The 22,037-nt window shown below is 35.5% G+C and overlaps 1 protein-coding gene across 1 annotated transcript in view; it reads left to right on the top strand.

Annotated features, from left to right (window-relative positions):
• The window catches only part of LOC149418911 (ionotropic receptor 84a-like), a 47,333-nt gene that overhangs the window by 2,744 nt on the left and 22,552 nt on the right, over positions 1 to 22,037 (top strand). Inside the window, exons 3-7 of the mRNA XM_089638435.1 lie at positions 331 to 560; positions 3,971 to 4,082; positions 7,178 to 7,356; positions 7,958 to 8,065; positions 12,272 to 12,438. Of these exons, the coding sequence (XP_089494561.1) occupies positions 331 to 560; positions 3,971 to 4,082; positions 7,178 to 7,356; positions 7,958 to 8,065; positions 12,272 to 12,438 (796 nt within the window). The remainder of the gene's footprint in view (positions 1 to 330; positions 561 to 3,970; positions 4,083 to 7,177; positions 7,357 to 7,957; positions 8,066 to 12,271; positions 12,439 to 22,037) is intronic.

The raw sequence follows: 22,037 nt of genomic DNA, 5'->3' as shown, positions 1-22,037 counted from the left end.
AATCAATTAAGTTTTTATAATTTCATCAATCGGAAATTGATGATTTTTGATATTTGTTTTTGGGGTGCTATGCCGTGTTGCGCTAACTCCTTCTTTAGCCAACGTTTCGGAAAACGTTACTGTGTCCATCATCAGGGCATATGAAATCATGTGAGTAAGCGCAACACGGCATAACACCCCAAAAACAAATAACAAAAATACTTTTGGCACTAGTTGATGCCGAATCGTGACAGCTAAATCACCTTCTGAATAGGCATGTTCTAAAGCACACGATCAAGTTTTTCTTCGAGGGACTTCAGTTTATCTCATATGAAACGTTTGTTTTTTCAGGTACCCCTTTATTTTTCACCCCAGACCGTACCGAGGCCATTGAATACATTTCCATGACAACACCCTCCACCTCCAAGTTCATCTTCCGCCAGCCTCCGCTCTCCTATGTCAGCAACATCTTCATTCTGCCATTCAGCTGGACCGTGTGGGTGACTGCCTGTCTCCTGGTGATGCTGAGCATTCTGGTCATTTTCTTCATAGCTTCGTGGGAGGATAAAAATGAAGGAAATGTGAGTTAATTTTTTACAAGAGTTCCACTCTAGAGTCCCCCAACTGTTCCAAACCATCTGGAGATAGTGACCAAGCCATGATGTGTATTGCGTAATGTGTCGCCTGCCTAATTCGTGAATTCGACGGCGTTGATGTAACGCCGGGCGATGTTGGTGAAAGCCGTGTTACCAGGGGTTGGTGTTTTCGCAGAAGTCACAATGACGTTGTATCCATATGGAACCGTTTCGGAAAGCGCGTTATATATTTTTGTTTTTTAAATCAATAATTATGAATGAAAATGTTAAATTACATATTTTTAGTACGATAATCACAATCAGACAAATAAACTTTAAATCTTCCACACATTTTTTAACTGCATTTATAATTTGTGAAAATATCCCATTGGTGATGCCATAGCTTCATTGGCTCAGCACGGTTGGAAGCAGTTGGGACTCTTGCGGGACTTGCATCATTTTCAAACATCGCTCTGCTAACAGATCACGGCATATCATCAAGGCCACACCCACACATCAAATATATTTTCTGTCTCGTATGACAGATCTGTATGGGATTGTGTGACGAGCGTTATAACGCTTTGAGAGTTTGAGAGTATACCGTCGTGCGCTACTAGCATTATAATTTTTAGAAGGACAGATATTACTAGAACACTAAAGAAGAGCCGACCAAGAGTCTCCAATCATACATACTTCCATGAGTTCAGATGACCTGAGCAGCGCGCGTCTGGAAGCTAATATATCATATGCTAATATATGATGAGGACGTTTTTGGTAATAGCAAACCAGCAACGAGTGCGCTGCTTTGGTGGCGACAATAATTGAATTTGGCTTGAGACTCGAAACCGCCACAGTTTTAAATTTAGATAAACATCGTTATTTTAAAAAGAATTTCAGTGTTTTTCTTGCGATTCTGTGAGGCTTGAAGCAAAAACCTTTTACTAGTTAGGTACCTATCTAGTATTTTAATAAATTGCTGGAGCGCAAAAACAAATAAATTAAAATTATCCCTTTAAAATTCCAGACTTTTGAAGTAACTTTTCAGCAGAAGTTCTGTGCCTCTGCCACGTGTTTGCTCGGGTCCTCGTCCCGCGGGACTTTGTTGTTGAACCGAGGGAGACATTTTTCCCTTGTGGAAAGGGTATCAGAATATAGTCGCCTTTAAGAACATGATTTTAAAGTATATTTTCATGGAAAGCAAACACTTTGTGATTTCACGTTATGAATTGAAATCAGCAACAAATATTTATTAATACTTTAGATGTCGAACAGGTTTAGCTTCCCATCATTCACTTATCCTTTCCTCTGGTCCTCTGTCTGCTTTTATATTGTGTCTCACTCTATTTCTGCAGTTACTAATTATTGGTTTATATTGTGGAGAGTGATATTTTCAGTTCACTGCGATTCAGAATCGATACGTTGAATGAATTGGTTTTAGAATTTAGCTTAGTTTATTAACAATCTGAGGCAGCTCTAGCGGTACAGAAGTGAACGAACACAAATGCAAACTTGAGGTGAACTATCACAAAACGGCGCTTTACAATATATTATACTAAGAATATATTTATTTTCGAGTATATTTTTGAAGAAGAAGATAATACTAATAAAACAAAACGAAAGGCAAAATAGGTATAACAAAATTGGTTGATGGGTATAACCTTCAAAATAAGTTAAATAAAGGTTGTTCCTGATTATTCATTTAGACTTTTTTTAAAGTCAACAGGTATCCCATATAAAAAAAATCGGATATGTTTATCCGATACACTATCTAGATTATAAACCAATTTAAAAACAATGTTTCCATTTAAAAAGGTTGATGCCAAAAATATGGGAAAAATTAGTTCCGAGATGATATTGTTAATTCTGAATTTAAAAAATAAGATCATCAAATGTGACGTTAAATAAATAGGTCATAATGGTCGAGTAATAAAGAGTCCTATCCTGGTAAGACGAGATCCTGTGTTCGATTCCTAGTTGTGACCGTTACTTTTTTCCTTTTGTCTTGTCTGGTTTTGTGTTTGGTTTAGATTTATTATTATAATCATTTTCTTCGATAATAAATTAAATTGGTGGGTTTATATAACCTTCAAACTAAGTTCAAGAAAAAGTTGTTCCTTAGTTTTTACTGTTAAAATGTTTTAATCAGCAAAAATTACTCTCCATTTTGTACTTGAAAGACTATTCTATGAAACCACTGATAATTAATAATGTGGCTTGAAAGGTTTTACCAAAAAAACAGTCGATATATTCCCGATGGTTATCGCTGTCACCGACAGCATAATCTGTTTTATCTTCAACTCTCACCTGCAGGTCCTAACTTGCCGATGGTCATGCGGGTGGGGAGGGCAATCTTTCGGTTATCGACATAGCTTTTCATATCAGTGAGGCTGCTTTTAAACGGCGTGCTTTGTAGCAGGTATAATAAGCCACTTAATTCCTGTAGTCTCCCTCTTTACAACACCTATATTAGTTCAATTAATGAATATTAACAATTTTTTAATGTTCGTGAATAACTGTTTTTATTTTATACCCAATATATCATTGAAGAAGAAAAAAAGTATTATCTTCTTCTTCAATGATATATCGGGTATAAAATATTAGTAAATAAATCTAAACGAAACATGAAACATAATAACACACAGAAAAATAAAAGATTACGGTTACAACTAGACACAACAACACGTAAATAAAAATCTGATGTGTTTATACGAGACACTATCTAGGTTACAAACCAAATATGAGGCTTAATAAATAGGTCCCAATAGTCGAGTGGTTTAAGACGCCTGTCCCGGTAAAACAAGAGATCCTGGTTTTGATTCCTAGTTGTGACCGTTTTCTTTTTGAAGTGAAACTTCTTTACGCACGTCATGCATTTTCGAGGACCGGAGCAAAACCGACTCATGACCGTCACGAAAAACAGTGATCATTTGGTGGTGGGGGTACGGGACCCCCACCACCGCTCACCGTTCACTCTCGCTCTCTCACCGTAGTCGCTTACTGAGGTGAGGGAGCCACTGACGAACGTTCTCTCTCTCTCTTCTCTCTTTTCCTTTCTCTCTAGCCAACGACGCCACGCCAGGCATCAGCTGCTTGCTTCGTGTACTGCGCGGTGAGTGTAATACGAGTGAAATACGTAATTGATTGTGGTTTATTCGATTTGTAACAGAGTTTTAGTGTCAAAAATGAGTAGTGACGAGATAGAAGTGAGAAAAACATTCGTGGCACAAGAATAATGAAATGAAAAGAGAGAGAGAAGAATACTAAAAGTTTCACTTCCGTCGTGCGTAGGCTTGCTACACACTGTATTTTTTTATTTCTCTGTTCTGTTTCAACAATACAAATGCGACAACTTCGCAGATAAGGTGAAGTTATTATAGGTTCCTACATATGTACAGATTAATAGTTTTTCTTTACAGGAAAATGATGGGTCGACGATGAGGCTGCAGGGACGATGGGGAGACGTGTGCCTGATGGCCATAGGAGCGGTGGCTCAGCAAGGAAGCATAACTGAACCCAAATCTGTCTCTGGTAAACTGGCACTGGATAATTTACACTTAATATTTTATTCACATTTATAAAAATACACACACAAAAAACACCTGATTCCGTTTTATCTTCATAAAGCGAATTATAGGTAATTAATAAATTAAAGCCAATTAACTTAGTTCACAACACTTTATTACATATGTTTCGGAAACAACATTTATTTTACCAGGAATTAATGATTTAAAGCCAAATAACTTAGTTCCCATCACTTTTTATTACATGTGTTTCCAAAACAACGTTCTCTTTATCAGAATGAGTTGTATACTAAAATTAAATATAGATTAACATTGGGAAAGTGGTTAGAGGGGCGGAAGGGGCAAACCCAAATCGGCAGAAGAATTGACGAATCAAGGACTTGATAACTTTATTAAATACTGAAATAGTATTATTATATAACAAATAATATTAATTCATCACAAATAATGAATCAAATTTTGTTAAATTCAATGTGCCGATTAGAAACACAAGACAAAATATAATATTCTTCTGCTATACGTGCCCAACCAACTATCAGATATGCTCACTAACCAATGGTATGCATGATCTAGGCAACAAGTTTAGGGTTACTATTGATATATTAACTTATACAATTTATAAAAAAAAAACAGCACTTTGTTGAATCCTACAAATTAAAGAAGCGTTGGTAATGTAGTTTTAGTGATTTGTCTTACATGTAGTTTTGTTATAGATTCTATATTATTTTATGTTTTTGTTACCTGTTTATTAATATTGTTTCATATTCATTTTATCTTATTACAGTTATTTCCTGCTTTAAAAAAATTGTGTATAATTTTCGATAGCTCACTAGGTAAAACCTAACATAAAATAATATTCGTTTTTCTTCTTGTATCATTCTTAGTGGTGTAAAAATACTAAAAAAAGACTAATATAACGTCTGAATATTTCCACCGTAGATGGTGTGTCCAATGTGCATTCAACCTTATGATATATATTCTCAGTCCAGTGCCCAGCGGATACATGGGTCGATAGTTAATTATCGGCGACTATCTATATGGGAAACAGTTTACCGGCAAGATGAGCATCTCACCTGCTAATGGTTCTTGATTACAAGATAATGGAGGGAGAGAAGTTTTTCGAACTAGGAGAAAACAATGAAGAAAAAAACTTCTGTTCACTTTAGCTAGCCACACAGTGTTATTTTAATTTTATTTGTCGTAATGCCGGTTTGTGCGATTCGATGTTTTCACTGTGTTGAACTTATTTTTACATCAACCCACACATGAGACCCTGAGGAAAATAATTTCCCTCAAAGCCTTTGTCATCTTTGGGGTTACTGTTTGGAAGGTGGAAAAGCAGAAGACTTAAAATTGAAATATGAAAAATGAAATAAAATTTGAAAATTAAAATTAAAAATAGTGGACAGAATAGACATCTCTGGTCAGTTTTGTATAGATTTTGCTCTGCAGGTAAGTGATAATGAATTACAGTCATCTATGCATTAATCAGCTGGATTCATCCGAATTATATTGTTTGACAAAAGAGGGCACCACTCTTCCTGTACACAGTACTGTGAGAGTACTTTTTGAATTAAAATGTTCTAATTCAATATTATTCTAAATTCTACTCTCTTGAGAGCTTGTCGTGACAGATTATAATTTCATGGTGCGAATGCAAGTGTTATTGTGCTGATTGCCGTACGCTGCCGAATTTGGAGATTAAGGAATCGCTGCAAAACTCAATGCGAGTGATATTTTCGGTGAGTCTTCTGTTTTTTATGTATTTGGTGGCTGGATTATTATTATTATGATTATAGTTAGTTACTTTTCCTGCTGAATGAATTTTGTAATCACCCCATTTATTTATAGGGAATTAATTATTCCCTGATGGTCTGTATGACTTACAAGCCAGATCATCACCAGAGGGTATTTTTAAGGAGAGGAAGCTCTGGGAAGGAAAAGGGTACGAGCGGTGGGTAGAAATCTAGGAATCAATATGTCCAGTAGTGCCGGATATATGAATATATCCATCCTACTGCGGCGCAAGGCGATGAGTCGGGAGACCAGTTGAAGAGGTCAAAGGGTCTCCTCAAACCAGCCTCTACCAAATCTGGCACACCACACAGGTGGTGAGCAGGCGCATCCTGGGGTGACCTATGGCAGAGGTTTTTGTTATCCAATAAATGGTTAACGGGGCGGCGGTACCCAAACCCGCCTCCCAAATCATACGAAATGCGACGTTGTTGCCGAAATCGGGATTTTATTGCCAGCATAAATAAAACACCCACATTGCCAGGTTAGCGACAAATATAAATTATTAACCGAAATATGTGTGTACTTGCGCAGACCTACGGAAAATCACTGGATATCATTAACACAGCAGAAAAAAGAACAATTTCTGGAGATCGATCACGAAAAAATATTTTCACCATCATCTCTTTAATTTAATGACAACATTTTTCGTGAAACCTTTTTCTTGGTCAGTTATCAAATTATATCTGAATTGTTGATTCATCAATTCCAATTTAGAAAATGACAGTTAAATAACACCGCATAAGAGTCCCAACTGCTCTGAACCATCTGAAGACAGTGAGACAATGACAATTCTGAGGCTGAAGAAGATGGGAAAGAGGAAGGTGGGAAAAGTACCAAGCTATTCAGATCTGGTCAAAAAATTCCGCTAAAGCCATTTCGAGCAACGTTTCAATTGTGGATGGTGGTCTTACACCAGGGCGATACTGAGAGTATCTTCCACTCTGGAACGTGCTGTAAATATACCATATATTATTTTTAATGAATAAATTGTGAAACAACACAACTTCATCAAATAACGTTTACTTGCGCACGCCGGAATTTGAACCCGTGACCTCCAGATTGATAGTCGAGAGCCTTACCCTTCGACCACGGAGGACGTAATTTTACGTTAAAATATTATATTATAGTTAGGTACTCGATTAAGTCGCTTGTCTGATTCCTGACACTTAATTTAAACAAAAATCCGAGTTCATTAATTAAAAGTCACAATAGACAGACTCATAACGAAAATTAGTATGTTTGAGGATATTTTTTTCAAATTATCCAACTCTATGATAAAATGATGGGCATTTTTTTTTATTCCAGGTCGCATAGCAACAGTACTGATGTTCGTGGTGTTGATGTTCCTGTATACATCTTATTCTGCCAACATAGTGTCACTGCTACAGTCTGAGTCCGACAGCATTAGAAGCCTTGAAGACCTGCTGCACTCCAGGCTGCAGCTAGCTGTGGATAACACGGTCTTCTTCCGGCACTACTTTCCGGTACAGTATGACCTCGTGCCAGCCATATAACGTGTACATGTCCTGCTCTGCCAACATAGTGTCCCTGCTACAGTCCGAGTCCGACAGCATTAGAAGCCTTGACGACCTGCTGAACTCCAGGCTGCAGCTGGCTGTGAATAACACGGTCTTCTTCCGGCACTACTTTCCGGTACAGTATGACCTAGTGCCAGCCATATCACGTGTACGCGTCCTACTCTATCAATATTGTGTCCCTGCTACAGTTCCAGTCCGATACCATCAGGAGCCTGGATAACCTCCTGTATCCCAGGAAGCAGCTGGCTGTGGATGACACTGTCTTCTTTCGACAGTACTTTCCGGTGCAGTGTGACCTCTAGCCCCAGCCTCGTCCTTTTTATTTTATTTGTGACTTGTAACGATAACATATGGCCAGAACATGTACGTACCCAATATCCTACTCTATCAATAACGGCACATTGTTTCAATCCTAAGTTTCGCACTATGTGCAAATGCAGAAGCTTCTGTTTTTTTTTTTTTTTCTTCTTCATTAATATAATTTTTTTTGGTGTTTATTTTTCTCAGATCACTTGCATTGTAGAATACATTATTGTTTATTTTTCAGATTCAAACAGAACCTGTCCGCCGAGCAATTTGGGAGCAGAAGGTTTCACAGAAGGGTTCTAAACCCAAGTTTCTACCAATAACTGAAGGGATAAAGCAGATGCAAAAGGTACCAAAAATATTATATTATATGTAGGTACACAAAAAAAAATTATCATGAATTGATCAATTTTTTGAAAACCACCGTTTTTTCAAGAGAAGAACAGAAACACGGCCATGACCACAGTGGCAAATTTGCCACCCAATTTCAAACATATTTAAACAAAGAAAAAACTGCATTAAATCCATCAAATGCTGGCAACGAATTTTCAAACATTGTCTTAGAAGTTTCTGAAATAACATTATCCATTCCATGAAGTTTTACTGTAGAAATGACACTACCCATAACATGAAGTTGAACTGTAGAAATAACACTACCCATACCATGAAGTTGAACTGTAGAAATAACCCTACCCATACCGTGAAGTTGAACTGTAGAAAAAACACTAGCCATACCATGAAGTTGAAATGCAGAAGTCGCTGAAAACCCTGTATCCAACATTTAGTCTCCCTCAGCAAAGGATCTTCTAGTGACGAAGACTAAGAAAATATACATAATCTCTTTTATATGTATATTTCATAAATTAAATTAAATAGTAAAATCACACCTCGGTAATATAAGTTTTTCATAATTACGCACTCTGCGGCCGATTTAATAATTTAAAATAATATATGTGGAAAATACTCACTAAAACGTTGCTTGAAATGGCTTTAGCCGTGTTTGATGACCATAACTGATGACCATAGCCAGGTACTTCCCACTTCCCTCTTCCCCATCTCCTTCCACTCTCCGCTACTATCAGCCTCACAATATACCTCAATTTGGGATTCCATATTCTCATTGGCTCCAGGCGGTTGTTAGCAGTTGTGACTCTTGTATGGAATTCACATTTAAAAAAGTAACATTCATCAATTCCATGTGCCGACTAGGAATACAACAAAATGAAATATTCTTCTGCAATACATACACAACCAACTATCAGACACACTCACTAACCAATAGGATGCGTGATCTGGGAAAGAAGTTTGGGGGTATTATTGATTTATTCATTGACACCATTTATAAAAAGTGTAATCTGTACCAGCAATTTTTTGAATCCTACAAATTATAGTAGTTTGGGTAATACAGTTTTAGTGATATGTCTTATATGTAGTATTTTTCTAGTTTCTATATTATTTTATGTTCCTGCTACATGTTTTACTAATACCGTTTCATATTCAGTTTATCAGTTTACTTTTATATCATGATTTACAAAAAATTGTAATATTTTCGATATCTGCTCTAAAAATCCATGTATAAATAAAGTTTGTGGAGGTATTCATAATCTATTATTAATATTTTTTTAAATTCACGTGTTGGGTATTGTATGGAAGAATTTTGATTTTGAGGCTTGGTGTAATTCCTGTAATTGCATGACGAGAATGTATCAACTGCGTTGTAATCAAATAGAGTGGAAGACACTCCTCATTTTTCCCTTGTGAATGGTAACCAGTGGCTTTAGCCATGTTTGGTGACCAGATCTAAATAGCCAGGTACTTTTCAAAAGACATTTCAGTTTCGAATAAAAATGTGATCAATGTAATAGGAAACCATTCCCGTAAAATGTTATTCAATTTTTCTGCCATAGGTTTTGATGGTGTAATTTAATGTAAATCGTTACATATGAAGGTTTGTAATGACACAGTTAATGGGTAAAATATGAAACCCTCTCGGCTTATTGCACATAAAGTAGGTGCACATAAAAACCTCGCTAAAAGTTAATGGTTCGGCTCCGTGACATCACTGCCCTATCCAGCCTACCCAACCCTGTCATGTGTACACGGAGGTGAGAATATCATGAAGGTCGCTAGTAGTACCTACGTATCCACTTTTTATGCAATCCGCAAGATGTGTATGAACAACTAAATTACCACTAAACCGATAAAAGTTAATTTAATAAAACATGATCATCATCATTATACACACTGCTTACCCTCTATAAAAGTGGAAATAGTGCAACGCGTGTCGTCGGTCAACTGACGACGTAGCGCTGACGAGCTGAACCGATGGTCTTCGTACGCAGCGCGTAGTGAATCGCGTGGCACTACAGCTCTTTATTTATTCCCTACATATTTCCATAAGAGACCGACTATTTCCAGCCTAAGATACGCCTAGAATATTTAAAATTAGAAACATTAAATGAACGTCTTGACAAAGCGACAGCAAAATTTATTTTCAAAATTATAAATAACCGTGTAGATTAAAGAATCTTTCCCGTTGGCACCAATCGAAATCAATATCAGTCATCGCCTACCAAGAAACCACGTAACTTTCCATATTCTTTTCCAAAGAACAAACTCAACCTTCTCCCAACCTCTTGTGCGAATGTATCAACTATAATATGACATCAAGAATCAAGAATTCTTCTTGCAAGATTCCAGATATATTATATTTAGCCTTGCCCTCAGAACTCAACAAAAATTCCTTGAATAACTTGTTTTCAGTTAACCCAAACTTTATTATCTCTTGTTTTGTTGTTGTTGTTTTACAAACGTGTTGTCTTATTCTTACCTATTTATTTAACTGACAGTTGGTTTACATTTTATTTTTTTTATTTGTATTTTTGTTAACCTTCTTTGTTTTGTGTACATTATAAATAAATGATTAGTAAAATGTCATCGTTTTCCTCTTGTCCTATTCGGGATCCATTGCCTTGACATGAAATTCTCTTTTAACAGATTTTATTTAATTTCATTGACCTGTCGAAAGGCCTTAATAAGTAATTTTTTCTTTTAAATTGTTTTAAATGATAATAATTCGTGGAGTTATTTGAGAGCTACAGAACGTAAGTGCAGTGGGATTAGTCGCTTTGAATATAATGTGATAACTTGTAAAAAATGTTAAATCGTTTTTTTCACAACTTTTCCAAGAATGAATTTTACGCCATCTATATGGAGAGTTGAAATATCGTGGCATACGTTCGTGATAGCAACCAACTTTGGGGTTAGTCATAATTTTGATTTAAAAATCTGTGTTTCCTAATTTACTATAATTCTGTATTAAGTGTTTTTCAGACAAAGTATTTTTTTATCATAGCTACCTATCTTTTTTGTATCCATGTCTTCCAGATGCTAAAAACGTTAAAATAAGATATATTTTACTCTAAATGGTTGATTAATTTGTCGTATAATAATTTATATAAATCTATCTTTATATAAATTATCTGTTAATCACCAGAGAGAGAGAGAGATACGAAATGGTGATAATTTTCCTTTAATGTGTTTAAAACTGATTAGTACTCTTTGTCGTGAGATGAGATTTTGAAAATTTCACAAATAAAAATAGCGTTAGCGTTTTGATTTTTCTGGATGAGAAGTCGAATGTTGAAAGAATCCACAATTCCTAGATCCCTTGATTTGCAGACAAATTCGTTTGATTGTTTTTTAATGTATACCAAGCTAATGCAGGACATAACCTTTACAGATTCATGGCAATGAAATGAAATCAGATTTGGAAATAATGTAATTATTATTTATTTCAGTGAGCAATTACATACAATAAGCAGTAAGCTTTGAAAATTCTGCAATTAATAACAAAACATTCAATTTGAATGGCGCACTCCCAAAATTACAAATAACCGGAATGAGATTCGGATTCGAATTAAAGTCAATGTAGTGTAGTTTTACAACAGTAACATTGTTTATAAATATTGAATGGTGGAAGAAGTCGGAGATTCCCGAGAAAGGCATTAGAAATAGCTGTTCATTGCGAGGTCCATACAATAATGAGAAGAACAATGAAATACGTTAAGCGTTACAACTTTCTCCAGCGTGCTGCGATGCTCGAGTCTAGAGTCCGCTACCCAGGCTCTTATGAGGGCTGCAAAACATGATACTGTTGAGCATGTTGGAAGCACTGCAGTATCTGGGGAGGCCAATCATCATGCGGTAGGCGTTGTTATACTGCACGGGTGACCTTTCCATGCCGCTCTTGGCAAAAAGTTGGCTCTCATTGACTATAAAAGCACGTACAAAACGGAAGGAATAGCAGTATTTGTACATGTGGGCTGCAAAGCCGAAACCTTCCACCGAGTATATTCGACTTTTTACTGAGGGCTCGTCTTTGCCGGTTGATGTCATCGTTGTCCGTCAGCTTACTGTTGAGGATATGACCTACATACTTTGTCTCTTCTACTACTTTCGGGAAAGCCAGTGGAATGCTTTTCGGACCCTGTCCGTATCTGATGACCAACACTGCTGCTGTGTCAAACTGTATATATGTTTTCCTTACTTGCAGGGTCTGTTTGCTTTTTACGTGGAAATAGGGGTCGGCTACAAGGTGGTCAGCGATACCTTCAGAGAAGATGAAAAGTGCGGCCTGAGAGAGATCGCCTATTTACAGCTTATCGACCCCTGGTACGCAATACAGAAAAATTCGCCGTTCAAGGAAATGTTTAAAATCGGGTAAGTGTTACCTATAGGTACAATGAATATTAATAGAAACAGAAATTGTTGATGCCCGAGGAAGACATGGCACGATCGAGTGAACCAAATCTTGAGAAGGATCATAATGTGAATGAATTAAGGAATGTGTGCCAAAACTGAGTTGTGTGGCGGTCAATTCGTTCTGCTTTTTGGATGATGCTGAAATTCAATTAACTCACTTCGGGACGCTTAATAAAAAAAATATTATCAGTAAACATTAAAAGCCCTATTTATAAACGTGTTTTAAATTTTACACAACTAATAAAGAACTATTTACAATACATTTTATACTGTTTAACACTTGTGAAATTTAAAACACGTTAGTGTGGTATCATATAGATATATATTAATTAGTTCGTGTGCTATTCACAGATGGCACTTGTGGCAGTAAGGGAGAACTGTCGATAATACAGAAATTCAGAGATATATAAATGTGACATCGGAAGTCACGACTGGTTGGGCATCAGCTATGTAATATATAAAACACATTTATTAGTAAGTGTAATTTTTAAAGGTACTTTAAAATATAAAATCTAAAGCTTAAAATTATTTTCCAAATGACACCTACAAGTAAACAGAAATAAAAATGCTGAATAGGATTCAAATTTGCGCCAGTATAAAATATACAGGGTGTCCGGGGGTAAATATAACGGATGTCCGGAGGTAAGCAGGGTGTTACCTCCGTTTGTGCACTTTACCTCTCGGAGGTAAAGTGCACAAACATCGGGATGTGATTCTACGTGATAATACAAGTAACAAAAACATTTCAGAAATTTCAACGTTTTAGGTTTTCAGGTACAATTTTTTTTTGTCTTAAGTAAATCATATTCTTCCATAGAATAATATTTTGTTTATTTCGAAAAAAACAAAGGTATTTTAAAAAAAGTTTTTTTTTACTATCATGTAAAATCATCTCCCAAATGTGTGCACTTTACCCCCGGACACCCTGCATACACTTACTACTTGACTACTAAAGACAATTTATTTCACTATCATATCCCGACTCAAGTAATCAGTTCACTCGATCGGCCATGTCTTACTCGGTCATCCCCGACTTTGTATACCATTTATTTCGCTTCACAAATTATGATCCTGGTGCTCTCTAACATTTTTTATTCAATTTATTTAATTAAAACTTTAAAGAAAAGATACAAGTTAAGAATATATTACATTGCATTTTTAAGTAACTATTTAAATTCCCAGTTAGTAGAGACATATTATCGTGTCTAACTAGAGAGTGAGGAGCTAGTCTATTTACTTGTGTAATATTTAAATAAATTAAAATTAATCACTTGTTCTTTTTTTAATTACTTAAAAAATAGTTACTATATCTAGTTGCAAACTAATTCCAGTAATTATCTAAAATATAATAAATATTAGATAGTAAAATCATTGGTAAAAATGGTTTTGTGTAGCTTAAAAAAAACAATTTCCTGTGAAGCACAAAGAGAACAAAATAATGTCATGTGTTCCGCAAAGCGAATTATCCAATCAAGTTAGCGATCGCTCAGTGGGCTTGTATAATTCCTGCCTCAGACATTCAGCATTACAAACAAAACTATACTTAATCATTCTACGAATGCGAAAGAAAATCAGTAAATAAATCAAAGATCGTCTTACACTGGTAATTTTTTCATATTTATCCATTTTTTTTTATTGTTCTTCGAAATATTATCCCGTTAAAATACAATTAAACATTATATCAACAGGGTGTACGTACATGTTCATTTACAATTTAATTACATATAAATAATATTATTACTAATTGATTCTGTAATTCTAAAACAGATTCAAACTCGAAAACGTAATTTACATACTTGCTATATAGACTACCAAAAGGCTTTCGATAGTGTCCCGCACTCGTGGCTGATCAAAGTATTAAATATATATAAAATTAACCCCATTACTATTAGCTTTTTGGAAAATATTATGTCCTTTTGGAATACCAATTTACTTATTTATTTATTTATTAAACGCCATAAAAGGCTTTTACAGTAATGTGAAACATGGGATTATAAGTACACAGTTCAGGGCTGTAAGAGACTTGACAATTAGAAATAGCATTTTTCATTAAAATAATACATCCACAAGCAGTTTTTATTGATGCTATACATATACATTTCACATATATGTATATATGTGGAATGTATATGTATAGAACACCATATATATGTTACACATAAAGAAGAACACAACAGTCAGTATGATGCAGTACAAACAGACATTTAACATTTCACAAACATATCAATTACATTCATAACCAAGTATTTTTGCCTTGATGCAAGACGGTGAGGTTTTGAAAATATCAAAAAGGTCTGTATACGTGTTGGCAGTGCGGTGAAAACGCGCCAACGGTGAATGATACAAATAGTTAGTGCTATGATTGTCACTGTGGAAAAGATGGTGGAGTCGAGTTGATTTAACAGGGACACGAAAATTTATAACACTTAACATTTGAGGGCAGTCTATGAGATTGTTCAGTAATTTAAAAAGTATAAGAATGTCATTAATAGTTCGCCGGGTAGAAAGAAGTGGTAGATTTAGACCAGACATTAATGTATTATAGCAGATATCAATTACAGGCTGTCTCAATTTGAATTGAACGTATCGAAGAAATTTTCTTTGTACTTTCTCCAAGCGGTGTAAGTTACAGGTATAAATCTTATCAATTTAAAAGGTAAGAAAATAGTAATACCGGGCATTTCAATTAAAAGAGGAATTTTTCAAGGAGACTCATTGAGTCCTCTTTGGTTTTGCTTAGCATTGAATCCTCTATCTAAAATTTTAATTAAAAGCAAGTTTGGAATAAAAGTTAAGGGTAATACAAGGGAGAGTAGTACAATTTCGCATTTATTATATTTGGATGACATAAAATTATTTTCGAATTCTGAACAAAATTTAGAGAAAATGATCGAGGTAGTTAAAAACTTTTCAGATGATATCAAAATGACTTTTGGTTTAGATAAATGTAGAACGATTCATATAGGGAAAGGCAAAATTGTAGATGAGGACGAGAGTATATTTAGAAATTTCCAAATTACTAGTATGAAAAGGGATGAGGTTTATAAGTATTTAGGATACCCACAATCAACTAGATTAGACCATAGTAGTATTAAAAATGATATTAGGATTAAATTTCAAACTAGGATCAGGAAAATTTTAAAATGCAATCTATCTGCTAAAAATTTAGTAAAAGCAATAAATACTTGGGCAATACCTCTATTAACGTACTCATTTGGCATAATTAAATGGTCTAATACAGATTTAGATAACTTAGAAAGATTAATTAGAACTACGCTAACAAAGTTTAATTGCCATCATCCAAATTCAGCTATAGAACGAGTTAATTTACCTAGAAATTTAGGGGGTAGAGGTATAGTCAAAATAACTTCTTTGAAACATAATCAGGTAGAAATGCTAAGAACTTTTTTCCATAGGAAAGCTCATAGCTCAGAAATGCACAAAATAATTTGCAAGGCAGATATAAATATAACACCTTTAAATTTATACGATGAGAATGCCAACATTTTTATTAATCCCAACCAGGAATTATTAGATTCCTGGTCAAATAAAATTTTACACGCAAAACACTTCAATTATCTCAACCAAACGTATGTTGACAAAATTTCGTCAAACAAATGGTTGAGTATTGGAGAGTTGAGCGCAGAAATAGAAGGATTTATGCTTGCCATTCAGGATAGAGTCATTAATACTAAAAATTATAGAAAGCATATAATCAAAGATACAAATCAAATTGATGATTTATGTAGAAAATGTTTGGCTTTTCCGGAAACTATAGAACATATTATATCGGGATGTTCTATATTAGCACCGTCCGAGTATACATTTAGGCACAATCAAGTTTTAAAAATAATTCACCAAAATTTGGTAATTAAACATAACTTGATTGACTGCCGTAATGTAGTACCATATTATGAATACGAACCAAATTCATTTTTAGAAAACGAGTTTTATAAAATATATTATGATAAAACTATACTAACAGACCGAGCTATTAGTCATAATAGACCCGATATAGTTTTACATGACAAAATTAAAAAAATAACTTATATCATTGATGTCGCTATTCCAAATTCCTGTAATATTCAAAAATCTGTTAGTGAAAAAATAAGAAAATACACAGATTTAGGAAATGAAATAAAAAGAAGTTGGCATTCTCAGACTATAAAAATATTACCATTCGTTATTTCGGCTACTGGCATTATACCTAGCTCTCTAATTAAAAATTTAGGCGTATTAGATCTATCAAAAAAATTATATATAAAGATGCAAAAGTCGGTCATTTTGAATACATGTAGGATAACAAAAGATTTTTTAAATATTTATGTTGAGGGATCAGTAGGATTTATAGGCCCTGTTAGAAGTTCTACCGAGCCGAACCCTCTGATATGAAAATATCTGGAGTCGGTGAATTATTTTCCCATTTGATCTCTGGTGAGTTGACGTGTTGTTCTTGTATTGTTTTGTATTTATTTTGCTTGTATAATGCACTTACATAATGTTGATTGACTAGATGATCATTTGTGGAAAAGTGAGTGGAAGGGTTAAGTTTTTCCTTTGGGGAAGATTTAACCCGGACAACTAAATCGGAAGTTTAAAATAAAAAAAATAAACATACACACTCTTATTATTGACCCACATAATCTAAAATAATACTAAATGTACATGCTAATGAATAACAAATATTGATTGATAGTGATGGCTAGTATAAAGTACTCTACTAAGGAGCCATAATCTCAGCATATATCTGAATCTATTTAGTATTCACAATTTTTTATATTACTCGGTAAAATGTTGAATATTTTGGGCACGTTATATTCTTGGGCTCGCTGTCGGTATTTATTGGTATGTTTTTGAATAAGCGTGCCTTCGTGCCTCTGTGAACCTAATGTTGCGCTCATGTTCCACGTTCCTCTTCTACTCAGTCGGATATATATTATGATGAATCAATATTTTGACACACAGAAAGGCCTGCACAGTTAAGATATATAATGCTTTTTCTTGGCTTTCTACCCAGAGGTTCGGTTAAACATTTTTCCTCCGATCAAACTGACAGAGAATTACGGCCGTTGTTCCCAACATTTAGATCGATCAATCTGAGCCTCCGATCAGCTAAGTGGTTTATTCAGTTGACAATCGTAAGTAACCCACTTTCATAGACAATAAAATGATATCAAAGTAAAAACTTCAAAGAGAGTCCGATTCGAGCCGCGGTCAACAGTGGTTGTGTGTACCTTACTATTGCATAGTGCCATTCGCCCGTTCCTGCGCCGCGTACAGATAAGAGATTATTGTTACATTTTATTTAATTTTGTTTATCGTATACCTATTTGTTTGCATTCCTGCTTACGGCTTTTGTTTGTACAGTCAATGAAATAGACTGCGTATTATTTTTTCAGTTTAATTTAAGTTTTTTTATATAATGGAGGAACACGAGGATAGGCCTCCCGACCCAGGGTCGATATTGGATTTTTCTGATTCGGAATCTAATACGAGCCAGGTTTCTGTTACGCTCCCATCTCGAAAACGACGACCATCGCGTAGCCTTCACATTCCATTGAAAGTTAAATCTATGCCACCGATTCAACAAACCTCAACCTCTAACGACCTTAACACAAATAGTAACATCCAGCCAAGTACTTTAACTAGCAATAATGCAAAAAGTACTGACTTACTTTATCCTGCTTCAGCTTCCGGTCCATTTATCGTTAGTGTTCAGAGAGCTGAACAGGGAAAACTTATTCATCCTATAGATTTTGGAAAATTCGTATTTGACTCAAAAAATAAAAACCTTGGTATTGTTAACGGTTCAATTAAACCGGAAGGGCGATATAAATTATCTATCGAGTTTAACACTGCCGCTTCCGCAAATGGATTTGTAAAAAAAATTGACTCGCTCTCAAATCATAAATATAAATCGTTTATCCCTACATTTAACCTTTCGAGAATGGGTCTTGTGCGAGGAATTTCCGCGGATATCCCAGAGGCTGAAATTGTTGATGCTTTGAATAATTCTCATGGAACCCCGAAAGTATTAAAAGCACGACGACTGAACTACAAGGATTCTACTGATGGAAACACGATTTGGAAACCTTCCCAGTCTGTTGTTGTTACATTTGAGGGACAATCCCTACCGCCTCGTGTGTTAATTTATTATACCTCGCTTCCCGTCGAAGTTTATAAATTTCCAAAAATTCAATGTTTCAATTGCTGCCGGTTCGGACATTCGAAATCCGTATGCCGCTCCCCCCCACGTTGTTACTATTGCGGAGAAGGTCACCCATTTGATCAATGTCCGAAATCTTCCAATGATCCCATTTGCATTAACTGTTCGGGTGCACATACCGCGGTCAGTCTAGCCTGTCCGGAATTAACAAGACAGAAGAATATAAAACATAAAATGGCTACCGACAACATTTCGTACTTCCAGGCCTCAAAGTTAATCTCTCCTGCGAAAAAATCATTCGCAGAGATGACATCGTCCTCAGCTCCTTTCCAAACAACCACCTTTTTAAATTCAACGTCATCTTCTCACAGAGAAACCATTCTCAAGCCAGTCAAACCCAACCCAAAATATACACCTTACCTTGATAAAAAACAATTGAATAATATTTTGGCCAGCCCGAATGGGAATGCCAAATCCCAGACGCCCAATGGGTGTGCCATTAATGGCAATACTTCCCCTCCTGCTCTCCCCGAAATAATGAATAATAATTCTTTTATACAAACATTAATTACCCTTTTAATTTCTATCCTCACAAACAACAATACTGTACCGTCCAACGCTGCCGATTTCATTAAATCTTTATTATCTTGCCTCCCCAATGGCTCCGAAACTGAACAAAATTCTTCAGTGGAACAGTAGAAGCCTCTTCGCTAACAAATCTGACCTAATTCAATTACTCGACGAACACGACGTTTCAGTAGCCGCCATTTCTGAAACGTAGTTAAAACCCTCCTTTCATTTAAGAATTCCAGGTTATTATTGTCTCAGACACGACAGACCGGATGGTAAAGGCGGCACGGCTCTGATAATCCATAATTCTATCCCGTTTAAACAAATTAATATTCATACTCCCTCCGACGATATCCAGATAATAGCAGCTGTCTTATCTGATATCACAATATTGTCAATATATATTCCTCCCTCTACGACTTTTATTGAAAATGAATGGGCACCAATATTAACCCAGATTTGTTCACCTTATATGATCCTTGGAGATTTTAATGCACATTCCCCTTCTTGGGGTAGCGAAATAACAAATCGTTCTGGCCGCAATCTTTTAAATTTTATTGATACCCATAACCTATGTTTTTTAAATGACGGATCTCCAACCAGATTCACCCCCCCTCATCAACGGAAAAGTGCTGTTGATATATCTCTTTGTTCGTATTCGTTAGCATCTAAATGCTCTTGGGACATCCTAAACGATCCCCTCTCTAGTGATCATTTCCCAATTATAATCCGCTTCCACCATCAATTCAACACTTATTCCCCCCCAGTTAAAAATAATCTCAAATTTAGAACGAAAGATGCGAATTGGAGCACTTTCTCTTCTGAACTAGATAACCTTATTAATTTAACAAAATCGTCCCCGGGAGACATCAGAATGCAATGTGAGACGTTTCCTTATATGGTTATAAATGCAGCAGAAAAATCCATCCCGAAACGCAATGCGAATATTAAAATAAAACACTCTACTCCGTGGTGGGACGAGGAATGCACTCGCTCCGTCAACTCTCGAAAAAAAGCAATTTCCTCTTTTCGTAAGTGCATGTCACTAGAAAATTTTTTATCAGTTAAAAAAGCCCAGGCAGAAACCAAACGAATTTTGAAAAATAAGAAGCGCGCTGGATGGCGGAAGTTCTGTGAGAACTTGTCTCCGGAAACTCCCCAGTCTTCAGTTTGGTCTAGCTTAAAAAAATTCGGATCATCGTATTCTCCGCCGAGAATCAAACATATATCAGAAGAAATTCTTATAGGATTTGCGGATAAAATAGCCCCCCCATCAGTTGCCGGATGTGAAGAAATGCCTTCTATTAAGCCGTATCCATCCCACTCTAACTGGCTAGATGCTCCTTTCTCCATTGATGAGATGAAACGAGTGATAAGAGCCCTTTCTGACTCTGCTCCGGGTCCCGATGGAATATTTTATAGTTTCATTAAATCATTTTCTGATATGGCGGTTGAATATTTCTTATCTCTTGTTAATAATATGTTTGAAACAGGACTAATTCCGGATGATTGGAAAACTCAAAAAATCATTCCTATTTTAAAACCTGGAAAAAATCCATCTGAAATTTCGTCTTATCGGCCTATTGCTCTTTCATCATGTTTGATGAAAGTAGCGGAGCGTTTAATAAAAAACAGACTAGAGTGGTTTGTTGAAAGTCAAGATATTATCTCACCAAATCAGTATGGTTTTCGGAAAAAGAAATCTACAATGGATAATTTAAGTTTGTTCACAACTGATATCCGAGTTTCTCAATCCCTAAATTCTTATACATTGGCCACATTCCTTGACCTTTCATCATCTTACGATGATGTTTTACTGAATGTTTTGAAAGAGAAGCTAATTAAAAAACAAATCCCCCCGAAATTGGTCCAATTTATTATTAATTTGCTCACAGATAGGTCCATTATTATTGAGTCTTCCTCTAAATGCTTAAGGCGCAAACTATGGAGAGGTTTACCTCAGGGTTCTGTTATCAGTCCTCTGTTGTTTAATATTTATATGAGCGACCTAGACTCAGTCATTCCTTTTTCTATCAAGCGACTTTACTTTGCGGATGATATCCTTATATATTTGTTACATAAAAATATTATTCTTGCAGCTAAGGAAATGAATTTGGCTTTACAATATATTAAAAGCTGGTTGTCAATGAATGGGATGAACCTGGCGGCATCTAAAACAAGGGTCGTGGCTTTCACGCGCAAAAGAAAAATTCCCCACTTCTCAATCTCTTTTGATAATGTGCCTCTACCAACCGCTACTCAAATCAAATTCCTTGGTCTTCTTTTGAACCATAAATTATCCTGGCTTCCACACATTCAGATAATTTCTACAAAGTGTGAAAAGGGACTTAATATGATGCGAGCAGTTTCCAGAGTATGGTGGGGATCTCATCCTACCACTCTTAAATTAATGTATAATTCCCTAGTTCGGAGCCACTTGGATTATGGCACATTCCTTTTTGACCCCCTCCCTAAATATTTAGATAAGAAAATGGAAAGAATTCAATCAAAAGCCCTCAGAATGATTATTGGAGCTATGAAGTCTTCTCCAATTAATGCGCTTCAGGTGGAATGTGGGGAGCCTCCATTATATTTCAGAAGGCAATTCCTTGCCAATAAATATATTTTCAAGGCTTTATCGTTATCACATCATCCTATTAAACAAAGTCTTAATCGGTTAAGTGTTAATTTGAATTCTAACAAAAGATTGAGAGAAAAAAAATGTTTTCCTCTCCTAATTAAAAGTTTTCATCTCTATAATTCTCTGTCATCTTCACTCCAATATCTTCAAGAAGTTCCCAATCTCCCTATATACAATATT

Source organism: Hesperophylax consimilis, chromosome 13 (genome assembly GCF_061612785.1).
Source record: "Hesperophylax consimilis isolate HC1 chromosome 13, BYU_Hcon_1.0, whole genome shotgun sequence".
In the NCBI taxonomy this organism is placed as follows: Eukaryota; Metazoa; Arthropoda; class Insecta; order Trichoptera; family Limnephilidae; genus Hesperophylax; species Hesperophylax consimilis.
Note: the sequence above shows the minus strand (reverse complement) of the source record. Positions and strands in the feature narration are given on the sequence as shown.